This window comes from Thamnophis sirtalis, unplaced genomic scaffold, assembly GCF_051295495.1.
Source record: "Thamnophis sirtalis isolate CommonGarterSnake01/CBP01778 unplaced genomic scaffold, rThaSir2_p1.2 scaffold_10, whole genome shotgun sequence".
Classification (NCBI taxonomy): domain Eukaryota; kingdom Metazoa; phylum Chordata; class Lepidosauria; order Squamata; family Natricidae; genus Thamnophis; species Thamnophis sirtalis.
The window spans coordinates 20942461-20961380 of record NW_028261390.1 but is presented as its reverse complement, the minus strand read 5'-3'; the positions used below and the strand labels follow the sequence as shown (position 1 = coordinate 20961380).

Here is an 18920-nt window from a genome sequence, read left to right as displayed (position 1 = left end):
AGGAACTTAAAACAAAGCTGAAAGAAGAAAATGGCAAAGCACTTCTCTATAGTGTTCGAGAAAAGTATATGTAGAAATTTGGATACTGTATAATGAAATTGTCATGTCAGAAGAATACCTTAATGGGAAGAATGAAGCTTCAAAAATAGGTTTAGAAATGATACCAAGGAAGTCTGTTTATCTCAAGTGCTGACACTGAGTTCCTGTTTTTTAGAATGACACATATAACTGGAACATATGAGAAAAGAAGTAGAAACGGAGAAAATCTTGCAGAATTGCCAGAGTGGAAATTGAGCATATCTAATTGGATATTTTAGAAATGTGAAACGTGTGGATCAGAAAATTTAATTAAATTTTTGTATACTACAAATACAATGACAGAAGGCATTAAAAAGTCTGTGTCAAATACAAAATGTGTTAAATGCTGATACAACGCCTATGATAATATGCTGGCTTATAAAGCAGTTCCTACATTAGAGACTGTAGTTTGCATGTAATGGGATGAGCAAGCTTGGGCTACAAAAGGGTTTGTACTAATGGCATATAGGCCCAAACTGGTTAATTTTCTCCATTACCATTAGTGGAGAATGCTGTACAAGAAATAGATATGACTAAAATAACCTTGACTACACATTCTTTGTTTAACTAAAAATGTTATGTGAATGTTTTAATTAAGGACCAAATGGAAGTGGAGAATCTATTATCCCAATAAATAATAACTATTATGAGTCCCCTTCGAGGAAAAGGGCGGCATATAAATGTAATAAATCCAATATTGCGTGTCTATAAAACTGTGAAAAAGAGGGAGGATGTAATTGATCTGAAAGAAAAAAGTTGGATTTTGTTTGATCAAAGTTGATATATGCAGACAAAGGAAGCCATAGGCTTAACTAGGAATGAAAGAACAATATATTGTATCAAAATGTAATTCATCTAGCTTGTTGTGTATATGGAAATATGAATCTATAGATTGGTGACAATAAATGATAGTAGTGGAAGAATCAAATATGGGTTTTGGAAAAAAAATGCAACATTTTGGATAAATAGAATCCAGAAGAAATTGGTGAGGATTTAATGAATAGTATAAGATAAGAAAGTGTAGAAAAATATGGGTGATTCAGGGACTCAAAAATAAATAATAGTGTCTATTTGGTGAGTATTTTGAAGACATTGTAGAGAAATGAATGTAAATATAAAATGGTCATTGAGGTGATTGTTTATGAGAAAAAATGAGTGAGAGAAGGATATAAGACTGATAAAAGGTTCTAAATATGGGATGAATCATATGTTGACAATATTAAGAACAGATCATGGGACAAATAGGCATGGAAGAAAAAGAAGACATAAAACTAAAGTTGAAAGTAGAATGACTTTAGGAAAAGAAAGTATATTGGAAGATGAGTAGAGTAGAGTAGAAGAGGGAAATATGTATATATAAGAATGATTGCTGGAAAAATTAGGACAAAAGAAAGGTACTGAATAATATAGAAAAAAAGATGAGAAGATATGTCTGCTGGAATAAAAATTTGTGATAAAAAATGAACTACTTGAGACATGCAGATGATAGCACTTTATCAGCCCAAGTGAGAAAGATGCAGAAGAGTCCATTATGAAAGAAAATGTAGAAAGTGAAATATCTGAGTTAATGTTAAATATTAGAAAAGCAAAAATAGCGTTAACCAGAATGCTAAGTGAACTTACAGTTGATGGTGAAGAAGTGAAGATGGTAGATAGTTTTGTTTTCTTGGATTCAAGAATAGATAAAGATGTACAGTGCAGTGAAGAAGTAAAGAGGATATTAATCCTAGGGAAGAAGGCAATTACAAATTTAGACAAGGTTATGAAGGATAAGACTTTGTATGAGAACAAAGATCAGAATAGCTAAAGGAATGGTCTAATATAATGTATGACTCTGAAAGATGAACAGCAAGAAAGAGCAAGAAAAATCCTTTGGATTATGGAGTTGGAGCACTTACTAAGAATACAATAGCCAGTAAGAAGAACAAATTAGCTCTTAAGAAAATGTATCTTGATTGCTCCCTTGAGGCAATCATCAGCAAACAGAAAGTCACAAAGGCTAGGCATGAGATGTAAAGAGATGATGAATTAGCAAAAAAGGATTATGTGTGGCAAAGTTGAGGGGAAAATGGGAAGGAAAGACAACAGATAAAACAGATTATTATTTTCTTCAGTCCCAGCATGTATCTTGGAGGTTGCCTGAATAAGTTCCTACAGCTTACTTAACAAGAATTTTCAGAAGGGGTTTGCCATTGTCTCTGAAAGTTGAAAGTGGCTGAAAGTGATTAGCCTTAGATCACTGAGCTGGCTTTTTGCCTAAGATGAAACTCACACTCTCCCAGTTTCTAGTTGGATGCCTTAACTGCTACATTATGCTGGATTTCCAAAGGGATGTATGAGAAATGGGATGAATACATGACTGTAGAGGACATATTCTTTATGAGTACGTGGAATGCCTTTCAAAGGGCTTCAATCTTTTTTTTTTAATTAAAAAGTTTTTTTTATTAAACACACATTAAAACATTGGACACACAATGTCTTTACCATACATGCCACAATATAAAGTTAAATATTATAACCACCATGCTTATTTACAATTGGTCTATTCCGTATTTACAAATATAAGGATATCGTATTTCCATCCAAGTTGCTTTGTTCTTGCATTATACATTTTCACTGTTATGATTTCATACATAATTCTAATCTCCATTCTATACATCTTAGTCATTGCTTATTTTGGGTCTTTCCTTTTTTGTTCCAACCATTGATAAAATTTATCCCAGATCTTATAATATTCTGATTCGTCTTTGTTCTTCAATTTACACATCAATTTATCCATTCCAGCACAAATTAGAATTTTCCTAATTACTTCCTCTTCTTGTGGAATTTCCCTTTTTTCCCAGTTTTGGGCAAAGACCATTCTTGCTGCCGTAATAATATGTATTATTAAGTAGATTAGCCCCTTGTTATGTTTATCGTTTATGATTGCCAAAAGAAATAGTTCTGGTTTGAATTCTATTTCCTCTTTGGTTATCTCTATCAGCTACCTTTGAATTTTCCACCAATATTCTTTTGTTTTTTGGCATGACCACCACATATGGTATTACGTGCCTGATTCATAATCACATTTCCAACAATTTTGCGCTAAATTTCTAAACATTTTGGCTATTCTCGCAGGTGGGAGATGCCACCTATAAAACATTGCCAATGTTATTTTCCTATTCCTTTCCCATAGTTCTTGCAAAGGGCTTCAATCTTGTATGTCTGAAAAAAATAGTACTAACTTTACAGCAAAGTTTCTGTGCCCTGAGTCCCCTCAGGGAAAAGGGCGGCCTATAAATTTTAATAATAATAAATTCAAATTCAAATTCTGTGGACTCCAATGCATAAATTCTGCAATACACAAGCCAATCAAAACTGTATATTTTAAAGTTTCCAATTTCACTGTATTTCACTGTACTAAAAAAAAAAGAACAAGAGAGCAAACAGGAGCAAGAAATTTAAGAATTAACCTTGTAAGGTAAAGGTAAAGGTTCCCCTTGCATATATGTGCTAGTCGTTCCCAACTATAGGGGGCGGTGCTCATCTCCGTTTCAAAGCCAAAGAGCCAGTGCTGGCCGAAGACGTCTCCATGGTCATGTGGCTAGTATGACTAAATGCCAAAGGCACATGGAACACTATTATCTTCCCATCAAAGGTGGTCCCTATTTTTCTACTTGCATTTTTACATGTTTTCGAACTGCTAGATTGGCAGATGCTGGGACAAGTAACGGGAGCTCACTCCATTACAGAGCACTAGGGATTCGAACCACCGAACTGCAGACCTTTCTGATTGACAAGTTCAGCATCTTAGCCACTGAGCCACTGCATCCCCTAATTAACCTTGAGAACCTCATTTTTTTAAAATTAAAAGCCTAGAGGATTTGCATTCACACTGATGCAATATTTCACAATTTTCCTTGGTAGCCATCATGTGCCAACTTAATAGAAATAGAGATTATGAAAAATGAGGAACTTAATGCAAGAGGTTTGTTGTGCACGAGTAATGGCTTGGTGAATCACTGACTTACCAATGTACTACCATTCTGCATATTGTGTAGGTCTCTATGAGCATGAGCACAAAAATCCAAGCAGGCAGTGACCCCTGAGAATGGACGACCTTCTTTTAAACCCAGACGACATTCAGAAGCTCTGTTTTCATGTTCAATCTAGACACAAATATATTTATATCGATTAACTCCAAGGTTAACTTCAGACCAACAATCAAGTAAATAATGCCCCAATTAAGGAACTGCAAAAGAACCATCAGTAAACAGCCCAACCAAAGAATCTCTAAGACCAGCCACAAGCAAGTCACCAGAATTAATTTCTTACTACCACTGATGATGTTACCTTGTTAGGGTAATGTAACGTCAGCAAGAGAATAAGCAAGCTCAGAGAGCACCAAGACCCCCTATATTTATATTATTTCATTTACCAACTGCGTGTTACCAAATTGCTCTTGCAAATAGACTTTTTAAGTTCTGAAGTTGTAGCACTGCAGGGCTATAGCCAAGCTGGGAACAAATACAAATACAATAGTTTGAAATTAGCAGTGCTCATTTGTCAAAAATTATTAGCGGGCATTAATAGGCTGCAGTAGACTTCTTAATTTCATCTATTTATTTTCTCTCCCTTTCATAATGACAGATGCTATTCACCAACAGTAGTCACATAAGACATTCCCCAAAAATCCATAAAATGAAATATTGGAAGGAATCCCTCCATTTGATCTCAGCATTTCCCAATTTTTTTAAAAATATCCACTTTGCAAAAGGAGATTTGGGGAAATCCAGCTTTAACATACCGTGTTTTCCCGAAAATAAGACAGGGTCTTATTTTCTTTTGACCTCCAAAATATGGCTTGGGCTTTATTATCGTGTGTGTGTGTGTGGTGGTTATTGTTTTGGAGTTGTCGGAAGGTTGCTCTCTTGTGAGCAGGCTCCCAAAGAGCTGGGCACAGCCTCAGGGCGTATGGCTATGTTGCGTTATCACAGCAGCGCAACACAGCAGCCATGAGGGGACCATGCGCATGAGGAGCCACCCAGCAACCCCCCTTTCCAGCTGGTAACAGAATATGGATCATCACGTTATAATCCAAATTCTTCTCTTTAATAACGTAACAATATTTCATCATTTGGGCATCACTGTGATTAGGAATGGCTGAAATATACCTATTGCTCTACTTCTGTTGCTGAGGGCACTTCAAATTGAGCCCCCCCCTCTCTCTCCCCCTACCCCTCCCCCCTACCCCTGCCTCTCCCTCCTATCTATCTATCTATCTATCTATCTATCTATCTATCTATCTATCTATCTATCTATCTATCTATCATCTGTAAGGCCACAAGCAGGGGTGAAATCCAGCAACTTCTGACAGGTTCTGGAGAACCGATAGTGGAAATTTTGAGTAGTTTGAAGAACCGGCAAATGCCACCTCTGGCTGGCCCCAGAGTGGGGTGGGAATGGAGATTTTGCAGTATCCTTCCCTCAACATGCCCACCAAGCCACGCCCACCAAGCAACTCCATGCCCACCAAGCCACACCCACAGAACCAGTAGTGAAAAAATTTGAATTTCACCACTGCCACAAACTGAACATATTGTATGTCACCACAGTTAGTTTCTGAAAACTTTGTCTCTTGCAAATGCTGTGTTTTAAATTAACCAGTTAATTTTTGTTGATTTATTTCATCATCTTCATTCAACTACCCCATAATCCCTTGCGGGGTGGAATCTGGGCAACTGAATGGAGCTAGCAGAGTGTTTTAATGGCCAGATGCCCTTCCTGTTGCCAATGCAGAGTTTTGTTTAGCAAATATATTCTCAGTGTACCCAGAGAGAAATAACTGCCTCTACCTCAAGAGCTCCACCTGTAGGCCACTGCAACACTCCATCTCTAATTCTTTCATATTAATGTATAATATAATGTATAATTAATACATAATAAATATGCAGCCTCATAAATGAATTCTACCTTCTAAGTATAGTAGTTTCTTTCAAAGTCTTGGGAGACTTATACATTGGTAAAATAAAGCAATGAAACTTACATTTCTGTTTTTCTTTACTCACCTGATTGTTATAGGCGTCAGGTGCCAGTTTCTTGTAAGTGGGGGCCATCAGAGTTGACAAAGTTTGCAGATTGGATTCTAGCTTTTCTTCCTATTTTTTTTAAAAAAGAACTTCACTCATTAACAGCTAATTACTACTTTTAGCTAATAGCTTTAATTCTGAAAACACTTATGGTTATTTCATTCAGTATAATGTGATTCAACAGATCATAAAACTATTTCCCAAGAAGAGCATGGGGCAAAATGATGACTGTTTTCAAATATCTGAAGGACTTTTGTGTAGATAATGAAGGCTGATGCTGTCCTCCGTTGTTCCAAAAAGCAATAGAATCAGTGAATAGAAACGGCAGGAAAGTAGATTCTGGCTTAAAATTAGAAAGATGTTCAGCAATATGACAGATTGGCTTAGGGAAATAATGGGATATCCACTAGTAGTATTTAAGCAAGATGTGAATCAACATCTGTCAGGAATGGAAAAATTGAAAATAACTGCACTGGAAGTGGGTTTGAATATGTTTATTTGAATTCTAAATAACGTGATTCCATATTAAACCCAACTGATCCAACTTACGTATTGTTTCAGTTCTTGGAATTCTTTAGATAGAAGAGCAATGTTAAGATTAAGATTAAGATTTAGTTTATTTGTATGTCGCCCTTCTCCAGGAGGGACTCAGGGCGGCGAACAACTCAAAGGGGAAAAGGGGATACAAACACAATACACGTAATTAAAATACACAAGAGTCATACAGCCATACAAGTCGAGAGGGGAGGGGAACACATCAACCCCAGGCCTGCTGGCACAGCCAGGTTTTGACGGCTTTCCGGAAGGCCTGGAGAGAGGTGAGGGTCCGAATCTCCATGGGGAGTTCATTCCAAAGGGCCGGAGCTGCTACAGAGAAGGCCCTCCCCCGGGTGGTAGCCAGATGGCATTGGCTGGTAGATGGAACCCGGAGGAGGCCGACCCTGTGCGATCTAACAGGTCTATGGGAGGTAATTGGCAGCAGGCGGTCTCTCAAGTACCCAGGTCCAATACCATGAAGGGCTTTATAAGTTACGACTAGCACTTTGAAGCATAGCCGGAGACCGATCGGTAGCCATTGCAGCTCGTGGAGGATAGGTGTAACGTGGGTGTACCGAGGTGCACCCACAATCGCTCGCGTGGCTGCATTCTGGACGAGTTGAAGTCTCCGAATACTCTTCAAAGGCTGTTTAAAACTTACAAATAAAAACAACAAAAATGTAGAGTTGAAGCGGAATACCCATACTAAATAAAACAAAAATGGACTATTGGCACTGCCAGTCTTTTTGTACCAAATCTCATCACAATAATTTATCTCTTTCTTTCTTCCCCCTCTCTATCCCCTTTCCTCCCTCCCTCCCTCTCCCTTCCTTTCTCTCCAGGAAAAATAACTGAAGGACTACCCTACCTCTTTTGGATCATCGCCTAATAGTTTAAACTTTCTTGGGATCTTGCTTCTGGCAAATTTGCAACCATTATAGTACATACTCCAGGAACAACCAAAAGAAAAAGAAGCACCGCAAGTCTCAGGATCTAGACCTTGGCACGCACAGGTTCGTCTAAGGGGGGGAAAAAATAGGAAGGTTTATCAGTATACTTCCAATATACCATAGCTATTTTAAAGCAGTTTCTTCATCATATATTTATCACATATTTATCACATATTGCCTCTGATTACTATTGAAATGTAGCGGTTTTAAATTAAATAAGAACCAGTGTAGTTTAGTGATGAACAGACTGTGGTAGGCATGGTGAGACACAGATTCACCTCCAGCTCAGTCATGGAAGCTATCTGGGTAACTTTGCACCAGTCATTCTTTTTGCCCTAATGTATGCGATTGTTGTGAGAAAAAATGGAAAGAGAAAGCACTATCAATACCTGAGCTAAAAGCAGGATATACTTCTAAATCAGAGATGAGGAACAATGGCTCCTTATGACTTAACAGAATAACAGAGTTGGAAGGGACCCTGGAGGTCTTCTAGTCCAACCTCCTGCCTTGGTAGGAAACCCTACACCACTTCAGACAAATAGTTATCCAATCTCTTCTTTAAAACTTCCAGTGTTGGAGCATTCACATCTTTTGGAGGGAAGTTGTTCCACTGATTAATTGTTCTAACTATCAGGAAATTTCTCCATAGTTCTAGGTTGCTTCTCTCATTGATTAGTTTTCACCCATTGCTTCTTGTCCTGCTCTCAGGTGCTTTGGAGAATAGCTTGACTCCCTCTTCTTTGTGGCAGACCTGAGATATTGGAACACTGCTATCATGTCTCCTCTAGTCCTTCTTTTCATTAAACTAGACATACCAAGTTCCCACAACCATTCTTCATATGTTTTAGCCTCCAGTCCCCTAATCATCTTGGTTGCTCTTCTCTGCACTCTTTCTAGAGTCTCCACATCTTTTTTACATCATGGCGACCAAAAATGAATCTAGTATTCCAAGTGTTGTCTTACCAAGGCATTATAAAGTGGTATTAACACTTCACGTGATCTTGATTCTATCCCTCTGTTTATGTAGCCTAGAACTGTGTTGGCTTTTTTGGCAGCTGCTGCACACTGCTGGCTCATATTTAAATGGTTGTCCACTCTCACAGTGGACAGGATCCCTCTCACAATTATACTATTGAGCGAGACCACATATACTACATTTTTGGGGCTTTGAACCGGTAGTAATGGCGGCAGGCACCCACTCCTGAATGCCCACCATGGCTATGCCCACCAAGCAACCAGGCTGAGAACCCCTTGCTAAAACTTTTGAAGCCTACCCCTGACTACATATACCTACTTACCTGCTTTTACAGTGAAAGGAGGTCCCAGATCTGTAAGTTGTCTGCCAACCTGGCCATGGTATTTGGGAATATTGGGAGTTGCAGTTTGAACACATTTATTGTATGCTAAATGAGGAAACTATGCTTATTACGATCTATGTCATTTATATTTAAACTGTAGGAAAATTTTACTTCCTGGAGGTGAAGGAAGTACATACTTCACTTACTCTTCATTGAGTGCACACCGCCGGTTTGTGAGTGTGCCATACTTCATTAAAGTGTCAGACAATTCAGAGTACAGCTTGTCTGCTAGGCTCTGAGGTATTCCTTCCCACACCAAGATAAGTACAACTATCACAGCTGTTTCACAGTGGTGGCCTGCACGTTCTCGCACTAAACAAAGAAGTTTTTCTTCCGTTCCATTTCGACGAATCACCTGAAAGTATACCAAAAAATATTTTTCCTGTAAAAAATTGTGGAATTTCAGGTTAGCAGGTCACATTAATGCTTTTGTCCAGTTTTGGGAAAACCAGATTTCTGCATATCTTTTGCATACCATAGTTCTCTGGTTCAGCTTGCAGTTTCTTTCCTTGTTTGAAATTTTCAAAGCAGGACTGGATAAGAATCTGCCTACAACTTGAAAGAGCTACTATGAGCCAGGAAAGACAATGGACCAGATCTGTGATGGCAAACTTATGGCACACATGCCAGAGGTGGCACACAGAGACCTCTCTGTGGGGATGTGCATCATTATCAGTTGCTCTTCCGGGTTCCATTGCTTGCATGCACGCCAGTCAGCTGGTCTTTGCATGAAGAACAACTGGCCAGCACACATGCGTGTGCTGGAACCCGGAAGAGAGCAGCTGGGCAGTGTGCATGCGTGCCAGACCAGCTGGGCTGATGCGCATATGCACACTGGAGCCCAGAAACGCAGCTGGCTGCCATGCACATATACACCAGTCAGCTGCTCTCTTTCAGGTTCCAGCGCTCCAGTGCATGCACACTCCAGTTTTGGCACCTGGTGCCGAAAAGGTTAACCATCACTGCACTAGATGGAGTAATTGCCCATCATTATATCTTCTACCCAATTATACATTAAAAGGTAACAATGATATAATAGTGGTATTATTAAAAGTTCATGAACTGTGGGGCTTCATTCCAACTTTAGGTCTGTGAGTTTCAAATTTTAATAACAGATTTGGAAAGGCAAGATAGAATAAACCTAGCATAATTTAAAAAGATATAACATAGTGAGATGGCAGGTCCACAGATTTTTAAAGGACTTATGTACATAAGACAATAATTTCATCTTAGTATACATCTTCTATAAAATTTCCAAGATAGAACTGTTATTAATCTGTCATATTTTATTAAAAAATATATTCCCAGTTAACTTCTGTGATTTAAAAAAAACCTGAATAAGATTTATTTTTGTTAACATGCACTAATTATATCTTTAGAGATGAACAATATCCTTTATAAGGTTTATTATATATTATTATATTCTTACCCATTTAGCTATAGGGCAGCCTTGAACACTTCTGCCTTCTTTTCCCGTGTAGACAATTTTCTCTATTCTGATGGCTTTGCCTTTTTGCCCATATCTTTAAAAAAAATCAAATCATGAAATGAATAAATATAAAAACATGAAGTTCATATAAATGTAAATGCGATCATATAAGAACACGGGAAACTTTTACTTTATGTCTTAAAATCCTTTCTTGTATTGAGATTATTTACTATCCATAGCATTTTAATTAGCTTGGTGCAGATTTTAAGGAGAGAGCAAATCCAAACCAAATCAAAACAAGCCAAACCAAACCCAAATGTTTCAAAAGCACTTTAATGAGGAAAGTTAATTTTGCTTTATATTTGTAACATAAAAATGTTTTACTAAATGTATATTTATAAAATATACATTTATATTTTTGCTTGTTAAAGATCAATTGAGTTTATGTTTCAGTAAGGCAAATGAAGCTTCCCCCAAAGTATAGGAAATTTTATATTGCAAGGAAAAACAACAGCAAGGATCCAGAATTCATTTCAGCTTAATACAACCTAGTCATTTTTCAGGGTTCACTGATAAATGCGCGCTCGACAAAAGCACGCCAACGAAACCGCGGGGAGAAAACTGTGAGTTTGAAATCACGCCGACGAATGAGTGCAGAAGCGTGCCAACAGTGTGCCAACAGAAGCGCGCTCTAAACCTAACGCTAAACCTAATGCTAAACCTAACCCTAAACCTAAACCTAACCCTGAATCTAACCCTAACTCTAACTCTAACCCTAACCCTAACCCTAACCCTAACCCTAACCCTAACCCTAACCCTAACCCTAACCCTAACCCTAACCCTAACCCTAACCCTTACCCTTACCCTTACCCTAACCCTTACTTTAACTGTAATCGCGCTTCTGATGGTGCTCTTTTGTTGGTGCGCTGTCGACATCACGGTTTTATCACCGCGGTTTTGTTGGTGCGCTGTTGTCGGGCGCGCATTTGTTGAGTCACGATTTTTCAGGCATATAAAATTCAACTCCTAGAAATTTCACCAATGGCTACATTGGCTGTGGTACTGACAACTAAGTCATCATATGTAGAGAGTGCACAAGTTGGAAAAGGCTGTAATAGATCAAACAGATTTTATACAAGCACTCTCATTGTTACTTAAACATAGAATACTACTATGTAAAGTGTGTGTGTGTGTTATTGATTAATGAGTCTTCAAATTGCACTGGAAATTTATATCCATGAGTGTTTAATTGATTAAGCTCATTTCTTTCTTTCTTTCTTTCTCTCTTTCTTTCTCTTTCTCTTTCTCTTTCTCTTTCTCTTTCTTTCTTTCTTTCTTTCTCTCTTTCTCTCTTTCTCTTTCTTTCTTTCTTTCTTTCTTTCTTTTCTTTTTACTCTTCATTTACTTCTTCAAAGCAAATAGAAAAGCCAGAGTTTGTATTTTGTTGTGATTTAACAGAGAGATTTCTTAAAGTACCTATGCTATGCATTCAAGATTGACCCCTGATTTCATTATCCAGCTGCTGCCCATCTTATTTGGAAGACCAATGAATGCCTTTTCATGTAGGCATTTGCTGGCATTTACCTGGAAATGGGCAGCTTATGACAGTCAACAGCAGAGCTGTCCAATATTGTGACACTCCATTAAACAGATTCTGACCAGGATTGGTAACGCTAGAATAGACAATCTAGCAATAACTATAATGGCTTGCAATGATGGTGTTATTTGTGCGCAAATTGGAAGAAATCCTGACATGCAAAAGTGGAAATTTTTTTATATCTGCTGCATGCTTTTCTAATTCATTACCTTTCCTCCATTATTTCTCTAATAGCAGCGACATTAGGACCAGCTCCAAGGTGAGTATAGAAAGGGCCCTCGTCTTTTTCAATTATCTGTTCTGTTGTTTTTTTTAAAAAAAAGAAATGAAAAGATTAATCGGTATGTGTTAAAAGTTTTATACCACCCAGCTTTGGTATAGTCTATACTTGTGAACCTATGGCACGAGCAGCCATTTGTTAGGGCACACGAGGCGTTGCCCTGTCAGCTCCAGTGTGCATGCGCGCACTGGCCAGCTGACTTCAGCTGTCATTTTCGGACGTTTTTCGGGGCTTCTGGGGGGAGGCCATTTTTGCCCTCCCCAGGCTCCTAGAAAGCCTTTGGAGCCTGGGGAGGATGGAAAACAGGTCCATCCCGGGCCAAAAGCCGGGGGGGGTCACATGTAGATGTGCGCAGGGGGGGTTGCATACATAGAATTATGGGTGTGGGCATGCCCGCACATGACCCCCATGCACTCCCCCTGCTTTTGGCATGCGGTGGGAAAAAGGGTAGCCATCACCGGTCTATACTGTCTATCTAAACATTCAAGGTGAAGGGTGAAAACAAATAAAATATCTGTAAAGTTTAACAATAGTTTCTGTTCTACAGCATGATGTTTCTTAACAACATAACTAAAATTCCAAACTGGGGAAGCTTACCCTTTCTTAATAAACTATAAAAATTGGCAGAATTTATATTATTTATTTTGTAAACAATAGCAATCCAAACTTACCCACACAGCTACATGAAGGAAAATCATACTGGGTTTTGACAGGTGTGTCCAGCAAGTTTTTTAAAGGTGTATCTAGTAACGAAGAAGGTGATTCCAAGAAATTATTGAGGGCTGTTCCAGCACTTCTTTTGGTTGGTGTCTTTTCATTCGAATGAATGGCTTGTTGTTCTAAAGAGGTGGCGTGGCTGTTGAAATCTGTACCATTACAATTCCTTGTCAGAATAGTAATGGGTCCTGCAGCCTCAATTTTGACCTGTTTGGGTGATTTGATAGTAAGGGACTTGTGATCAAAGGGTGTTTTGACCTGAAACTGTTTCAACTGCTGCTCCATGGTTTCAATGATACTCCTTTGTTGCATGTTCTCACAACCAAAGTGCTGAACCTCTTGTTTAATTGCTTTCTTCCATGGTTTGTTTTCCAACTGTCCAACTGGTGGAGGAAGGCAAGCATTCACCTTTGAGCCGGTTTCAGTTTTGACAGATTTGAAGCCCATAGCTTGACATGACTCAGCTTTATTTTGATTAGCCTGTTTATTCAAGATATGCCATCTAATAGCAGCATGCTTTTGAAAATCTTTGTGAGGTTGCGAGGGAAGACAGTGCCCATGACTCTGATCTATTGCATGGGATGCTGCTTGCTGACTGTAGGGTGAGTAAGTTGGCTGAATCTGACTAGCTTGTGAGTTATTCATGTTGGTAGTCATGTGAGAATATTCCTGTGTTTGCTGGAAGGGCAGCTGTAGAAATGAAGTTGGTGGAGATGGAGGGTTTTGTTCCTGAAAGCCCTGGGGCAGATCTTGGTTAGGAGTTACGCTATTTGGATAATATTGCATGTGCTGCATGTTGCGAGATATATTTTGAGTTAAGAGGTCTGCGTTTATGGGATCTTCCTTCTTCTCGGAAACCAAATGCATGTTGTTTGAGCAGGAATGCTTCATTACATTATTTGTCTGATTATAATGGGAGATTTTGTTGGCTGTATTTGAAATATGGTCCACTTTGGTCTGGGGAACCTGTACTGGGAACTCAACTGATTTGTAGTAATTACTTCCCACTTCAAAGCACTCTTCTAATTTAAGCCGATTTAAAGATGTTCCTTCTCCTTGCTGCTCTTGGCTGTTGCTTGACTGGGGGAAGATTTGGGAGAACTTTGTGGTTTTTATTTGTTGTGTGGGGTTCATTGTTACTTGTGAATTCTGTGGTGGTTGTATTGGCTGAGTCTGGAGTATTGGAGGCAAAATTTGTGAATGTATGAATTGGTCATCCTCAAATGGAAGTTCTAAGTGCTGGGGTTTTAATGGTGCCTGTTCAAGGTGGAGTTCAGATTGTGGTTGAAGGTTAAAGTGCCTTGAATTTTGCTGCTGATCATTCATCTTTTTGGATTGTGGCGAGTGCTTTTGGAATGGGATGTGCAAATCAGGAGTAAAATGATGAGGCAGTTGTGCTCCTTCACTTTTGAATAGTGCTGGTATTTGCTCACCCTGCATAATGTTCTGGTAGCAAGATTGTCCTATGACTCCTTTTGATTCATTGGAACCTCTAATATATTGTTTTGGATGTGTCTGCTCAGGTGAATTTGTCTGGAGCTGAAGCATGGTCCTCAAAAGTGTTTCATTTGATTTTGGGGAAGAATCACTGGGGCGAAAGGGAGGGGAAGTCATTCTCATCCAAGAAGCTTGTGAGTGGGTTTGTGACTGCTCTAAGTGATTTTTCACCAGATCTTTCTCATGATCAAGAGTAGTCTGCTGATTAATCTGGCTCAGAAGATGTGGAAAGTGTTGCAATTCTTCACTGTTTCTTAATCTTTGTGGATCCTGAATTTTAGACTCCAGTTTGGACTGAGTTTCACTAGGATCTTGCTGCTTTATTCCCAATATCACTGTACTGAGATCAACATTTGTTTCACTCCCAGTTGCTTGTGAAGCCTGAATCTTGTATTGATGATCCTGTTGAGAACTGGGAGTTTGTTGGCAAAAACCAGACACTTTTTTTGCATGCTCTCCCTGATGATGTTGCTGCCGTCTGTTATTTTCTTCTGTCAGATTGAAAATATTTCTAGGATCTTCTGAACCTGCAGCGGAGAGCACACAGTTCATTTCCTGCCCTGGAGAAGGTGGTGCAATAGGGGGTAGATTAAAAGAATCATTCCTGAACACAGAATCTTGTTGGAAGGAAGCACCGGTTTCTTCTCTTGGTTGTGACAAAACCTCTGAGCTACTATCATGAGTCTTCAGATTGTTGTTAGGACTGAGTGAGAAATCCTGACTGGGGACCTGCCCTGCGTTTTCTGAAACTTCACGGCTGTTTGTAGGTGGCTGGTAGGCATTTCCTGACTTTGGCTGCTCTGAGTTCATTATTTCTGGATGATGAAAATTGGTGCTTGCTTGTATGATGGATCCTTTAGTGGAGTTTTCTATATTGTGGATTTCAGTAGCTACAGAAGCTAGCACCTGAGGCAGCTCAGAGTTTGAGGTTTGAGCGGAACTTATCTGCCCTGAGGTATGCAGTAAATGTGATGTGCCACATGTCAACACATTAATAGCCCGAGTATTTATGGCATTTGTAAAAGATGTAGTTGTCTGCGTTCCACTGAAAACATGTTCTGGATTATACTGAGACGTTTTTTCCAGGAATTCACCATGCATGTTTCCCATGGAAGAGGCAGAAACTATAGCACCATTAGGCATTGGAGTTGCCTTGTTCTTATATGCCATGTCAATGTCCCTGTTGTGGCAGCTGCTATTTTCATCCCCTTGTTCATTCTGAATCTGGGGAGCTGGAGAAGTTTCTGAAGCACCAGAGTTGCATCTTAGAGACTGTATAAGAACTGAAGATGTACTTTGTTCTGTTCCAAAACCCACAACATCCTTCTCACTGCACAAATTAGAAGCACCTGCTTGGTTGCTGACAGCGCATGCGCCATCTTGTCCTCTTTTTGCTTCTTCGTCTTGTTTAAGCTTCTTGTTCAGGTGTAGTCCGTACAAAGAAGGCTCACTAAAAGTGCGTTTTATCCCACCGTTTTGCAAATACCCACTGCAATGTTTCTTTTGCTGAAGGAGGTCAGGGCTTATTCGACTACTCTCATTCCTCGTTGCAGGATGCTTCATTCCATAGTTGGCCTTCCCATGCAGCCACATAGGATTGCCATTCAGTTCACTGTAGATCTTTCCCACTGATGTGTTTCCATTGTGCAGCTTCACTGACAAAGGCTCAGCTTGGCAAACACGAGAAGGATGTGGAATTAAAAAAGGATTTAAACTATTGCCTTCATCATGATTAGTTCTGTCCTGTTCCATCTGGCTTACTCAAGGGCCATCCACAAGGTTATCCTCTTACTGGATCTGGAAAGAAATGGGAGAGATAGAGAAAGGCATGTTTATTTTGCTTTCATGCTATATTTTCACACCTATAGAGCATGCAAACACCCATGTTTCCAAATAGCCATCTATTGTATATATGATTTTCAAGGTTCTCTGCTTTGTATATCAAAAATTGCTTCACAAATTACATTAGAATGATAGGTAACTCATGAGCCCTGGAGGTACCCATGATTGTTCCTCTGCAATTTGACAACTAAGGTTATAAGAACAAGTAGCAAGAAGAATTGAGACTCCACTATTTTTTAAAGACAATGGTTTTACAATCCATCTGCACACACAGCTGAGGAAATTAGGCCCATATATTTAAATGTATGGCTAATGCTAAGGCAAGTGACATGGTGGCTCAGTGGCTAAGATGCTGAGCTTGTCAATTAGAAAACTTGGCAGTTCGGCGGTTCGAATCCCTAGCGCCACATAATGGAGTGTGCTCCCGTTACTTGTCCCAGCTTCTGCCAACCTAGAAATTTGAAAGCATATAAAAATGGAAGTAGAAAAATAGGGACCACCTTTGGTGGGAAGGTAACTGTTCTGCGCACCTTCAGCATTTAGTCATGCCGGCCACATGACCACGGAGACATCTTCGGACAGCGCTGGTTTTTGATTTTGAACCAGAGATGAGCATCGCCCCCTAGAGTCGGGAATGACTAGCACATATGTGCGAAGGGAACCTTTACCTTTACCTTTTAATGCTAAGGCACAGAAAGCTTTTGTGTACATGGTAGATTTCTTCTACATAGTGAAAAGTCAGATAACTCTTATTGTCCACTATGGATAGCACAGAAAAATGAATTAAAAAGCTATTATTTGCTTATGAACCACATCATACTACTGAAACCTTACATTTATAAAGAAGAGTGGACAATAATTTGTATCAATAATAAATAAATAGATAAATAAATGTATCTAGAATTCCCTGTATATTTAACATGCACTAACCTAGGATTTTTTTTGTAATAGGATTTTATTAAGTTTCATTATAATATAAAAATATAGAAGAAATGAGAGTTAGAATAGAAAAAAGAAATGGGGAAAGAGAGAGAAAAGATAGACTTAAATTTTATTTGGTGGGGGAGATGATTACAAAATAGTACATCAACTTTTTATTTTACATTTCACAAAATTTCAATCCATTTTTATAATTAGAAAATCATTCAAATCATCAAAACTTAAAATGAAAATGCCTCATTTTTTCAACTTTTAGCAAAAAATCTATTTGTTTTCAAAGAGCAACAAAGCTATATAATTTTATTTAAATTAAATCAGTCAATTTCACCATCTATATCCACACTTTCACTGTGGAAAGTATAGCATCTTTCACTCACCTACATTTTAAAATACTTACACAATGTATAGAGTACTTACTAATTTAAAAAAAAATGCTAGAAAATCTCTGGTTTACATCTCCATGTTCAAACAATATTTCCGAACAATCCAAGCATAGGATTTGCCGAGGGGAAGAGTAATTTTTGAGATAAGGGGTTACTTTTGAGAAAGAGATATCTTCTCAATATTGAAATTAATACACAATTATTTAAAATTACTTAAAAATTGAATTAAATAAAAACGCTTGTGTTTTTTTTTTAATCAAGAAGAATCTTCAGACAATTAGTAGTTATTCTCAAATAGGTTTCCAATCATGATTAATAAATATGACTTGTTTTTCTTCTGGGTTTTCAGAAAAAGAAACTGTATCAATTTCGTTTCTGATAGGCAATGTAACAACTAAAAGACATATTCATATTCCACAAGATCAGAGTGAATATAACCTTCAGGAGAAGGTTCCGAATTTGACAAGGTAGGATCAATCAGGACCTTGGACAGAGTATTGTGGAAAAACTGGCAAGAAAGGACAAAGGTCTTCTGCATTTTACAACCTTGCTGGGCTCACACCAGAGGTGGGCTCCTTCCTGATCAGACCAGTTCAGGCGAACCAGAAGTTCTGACCACTGGCTGAACCGGCCCACTTGCCCCTATGCTATCCTGTCCTATGTAACTAACTCTCTGGCTCCCTCTCTCCGCTACTCAGCTGAGTTCCACGCTTCACCTGCTGTAGTCACCAGAGCTGCCTGAGAAGATTGGCTGTGAGTTTGAAGCTGCATTTAAGCACGGAAGGTGTATGCACGAGTGAAGCGAACTAGTTGTTAAGGTATGTGCAGCCCACTTCTGGCTTCTCTCCTTGATTAGTTTCCACCCATTGCTTATTTTCCTTCTCCAAAGCACCTGAGGGTAGGACAAGAAACAAGGGGAGGAAACTAATCAAGGAGAGAAGCAACTTAGAACTGAGGAGAAATTTCCTGACAGTTAGAACAATTAATCAGTGGAACAACTTGCCTCCAGAAGTTGTGAATGCTCCAACACTGGACGTTTTTAAGAAGATGGATATCCATTTGTCTGAAGTGGTGTAGGGTTTCCTGCCTAAACAGGGGGTTGGACTAGAAGACCTTCAAGGTCCCTTCAACTCTGTTATTCTAAATTCTAAACTCACTTGTGGTTTTGGTGACAAAGAGTGGCAGCTATGCTCTTATCCATGGGCTCCTAAAGTTTAGGAGAAATGAACTTTATTAATCTGGGAA

At 38.8% G+C, this 18920-nt stretch overlaps 1 protein-coding gene across 2 annotated transcripts in view; it reads right to left on the bottom strand.

The window, feature by feature from the left end:
• TET2 (tet methylcytosine dioxygenase 2) overlaps positions 1 to 18920 on the bottom strand; it is an 86095-nt gene that overhangs the window by 11501 nt on the left and 55674 nt on the right. The window contains exons 2-8 of one of the 2 annotated variants that reach the window (XM_087724174.1): positions 12969 to 16308; positions 12227 to 12317; positions 10421 to 10514; positions 9138 to 9346; positions 7552 to 7702; positions 6126 to 6215; positions 4089 to 4226 (exon numbers count right to left, since the gene is read on the bottom strand). In XM_087724174.1, coding sequence (XP_087580300.1) covers positions 4089 to 4226; positions 6126 to 6215; positions 7552 to 7702; positions 9138 to 9346; positions 10421 to 10514; positions 12227 to 12317; positions 12969 to 16263 — 4068 coding nt within the window. In that variant the 5' untranslated portion in view covers positions 16264 to 16308. Of the gene's footprint in view, positions 1 to 4088; positions 4227 to 6125; positions 6216 to 7551; positions 7703 to 9137; positions 9347 to 10420; positions 10515 to 12226; positions 12318 to 12968; positions 17166 to 18920 lie in introns of those variants that run through there. The other variant, XM_087724175.1, reaches the window with a different exon arrangement.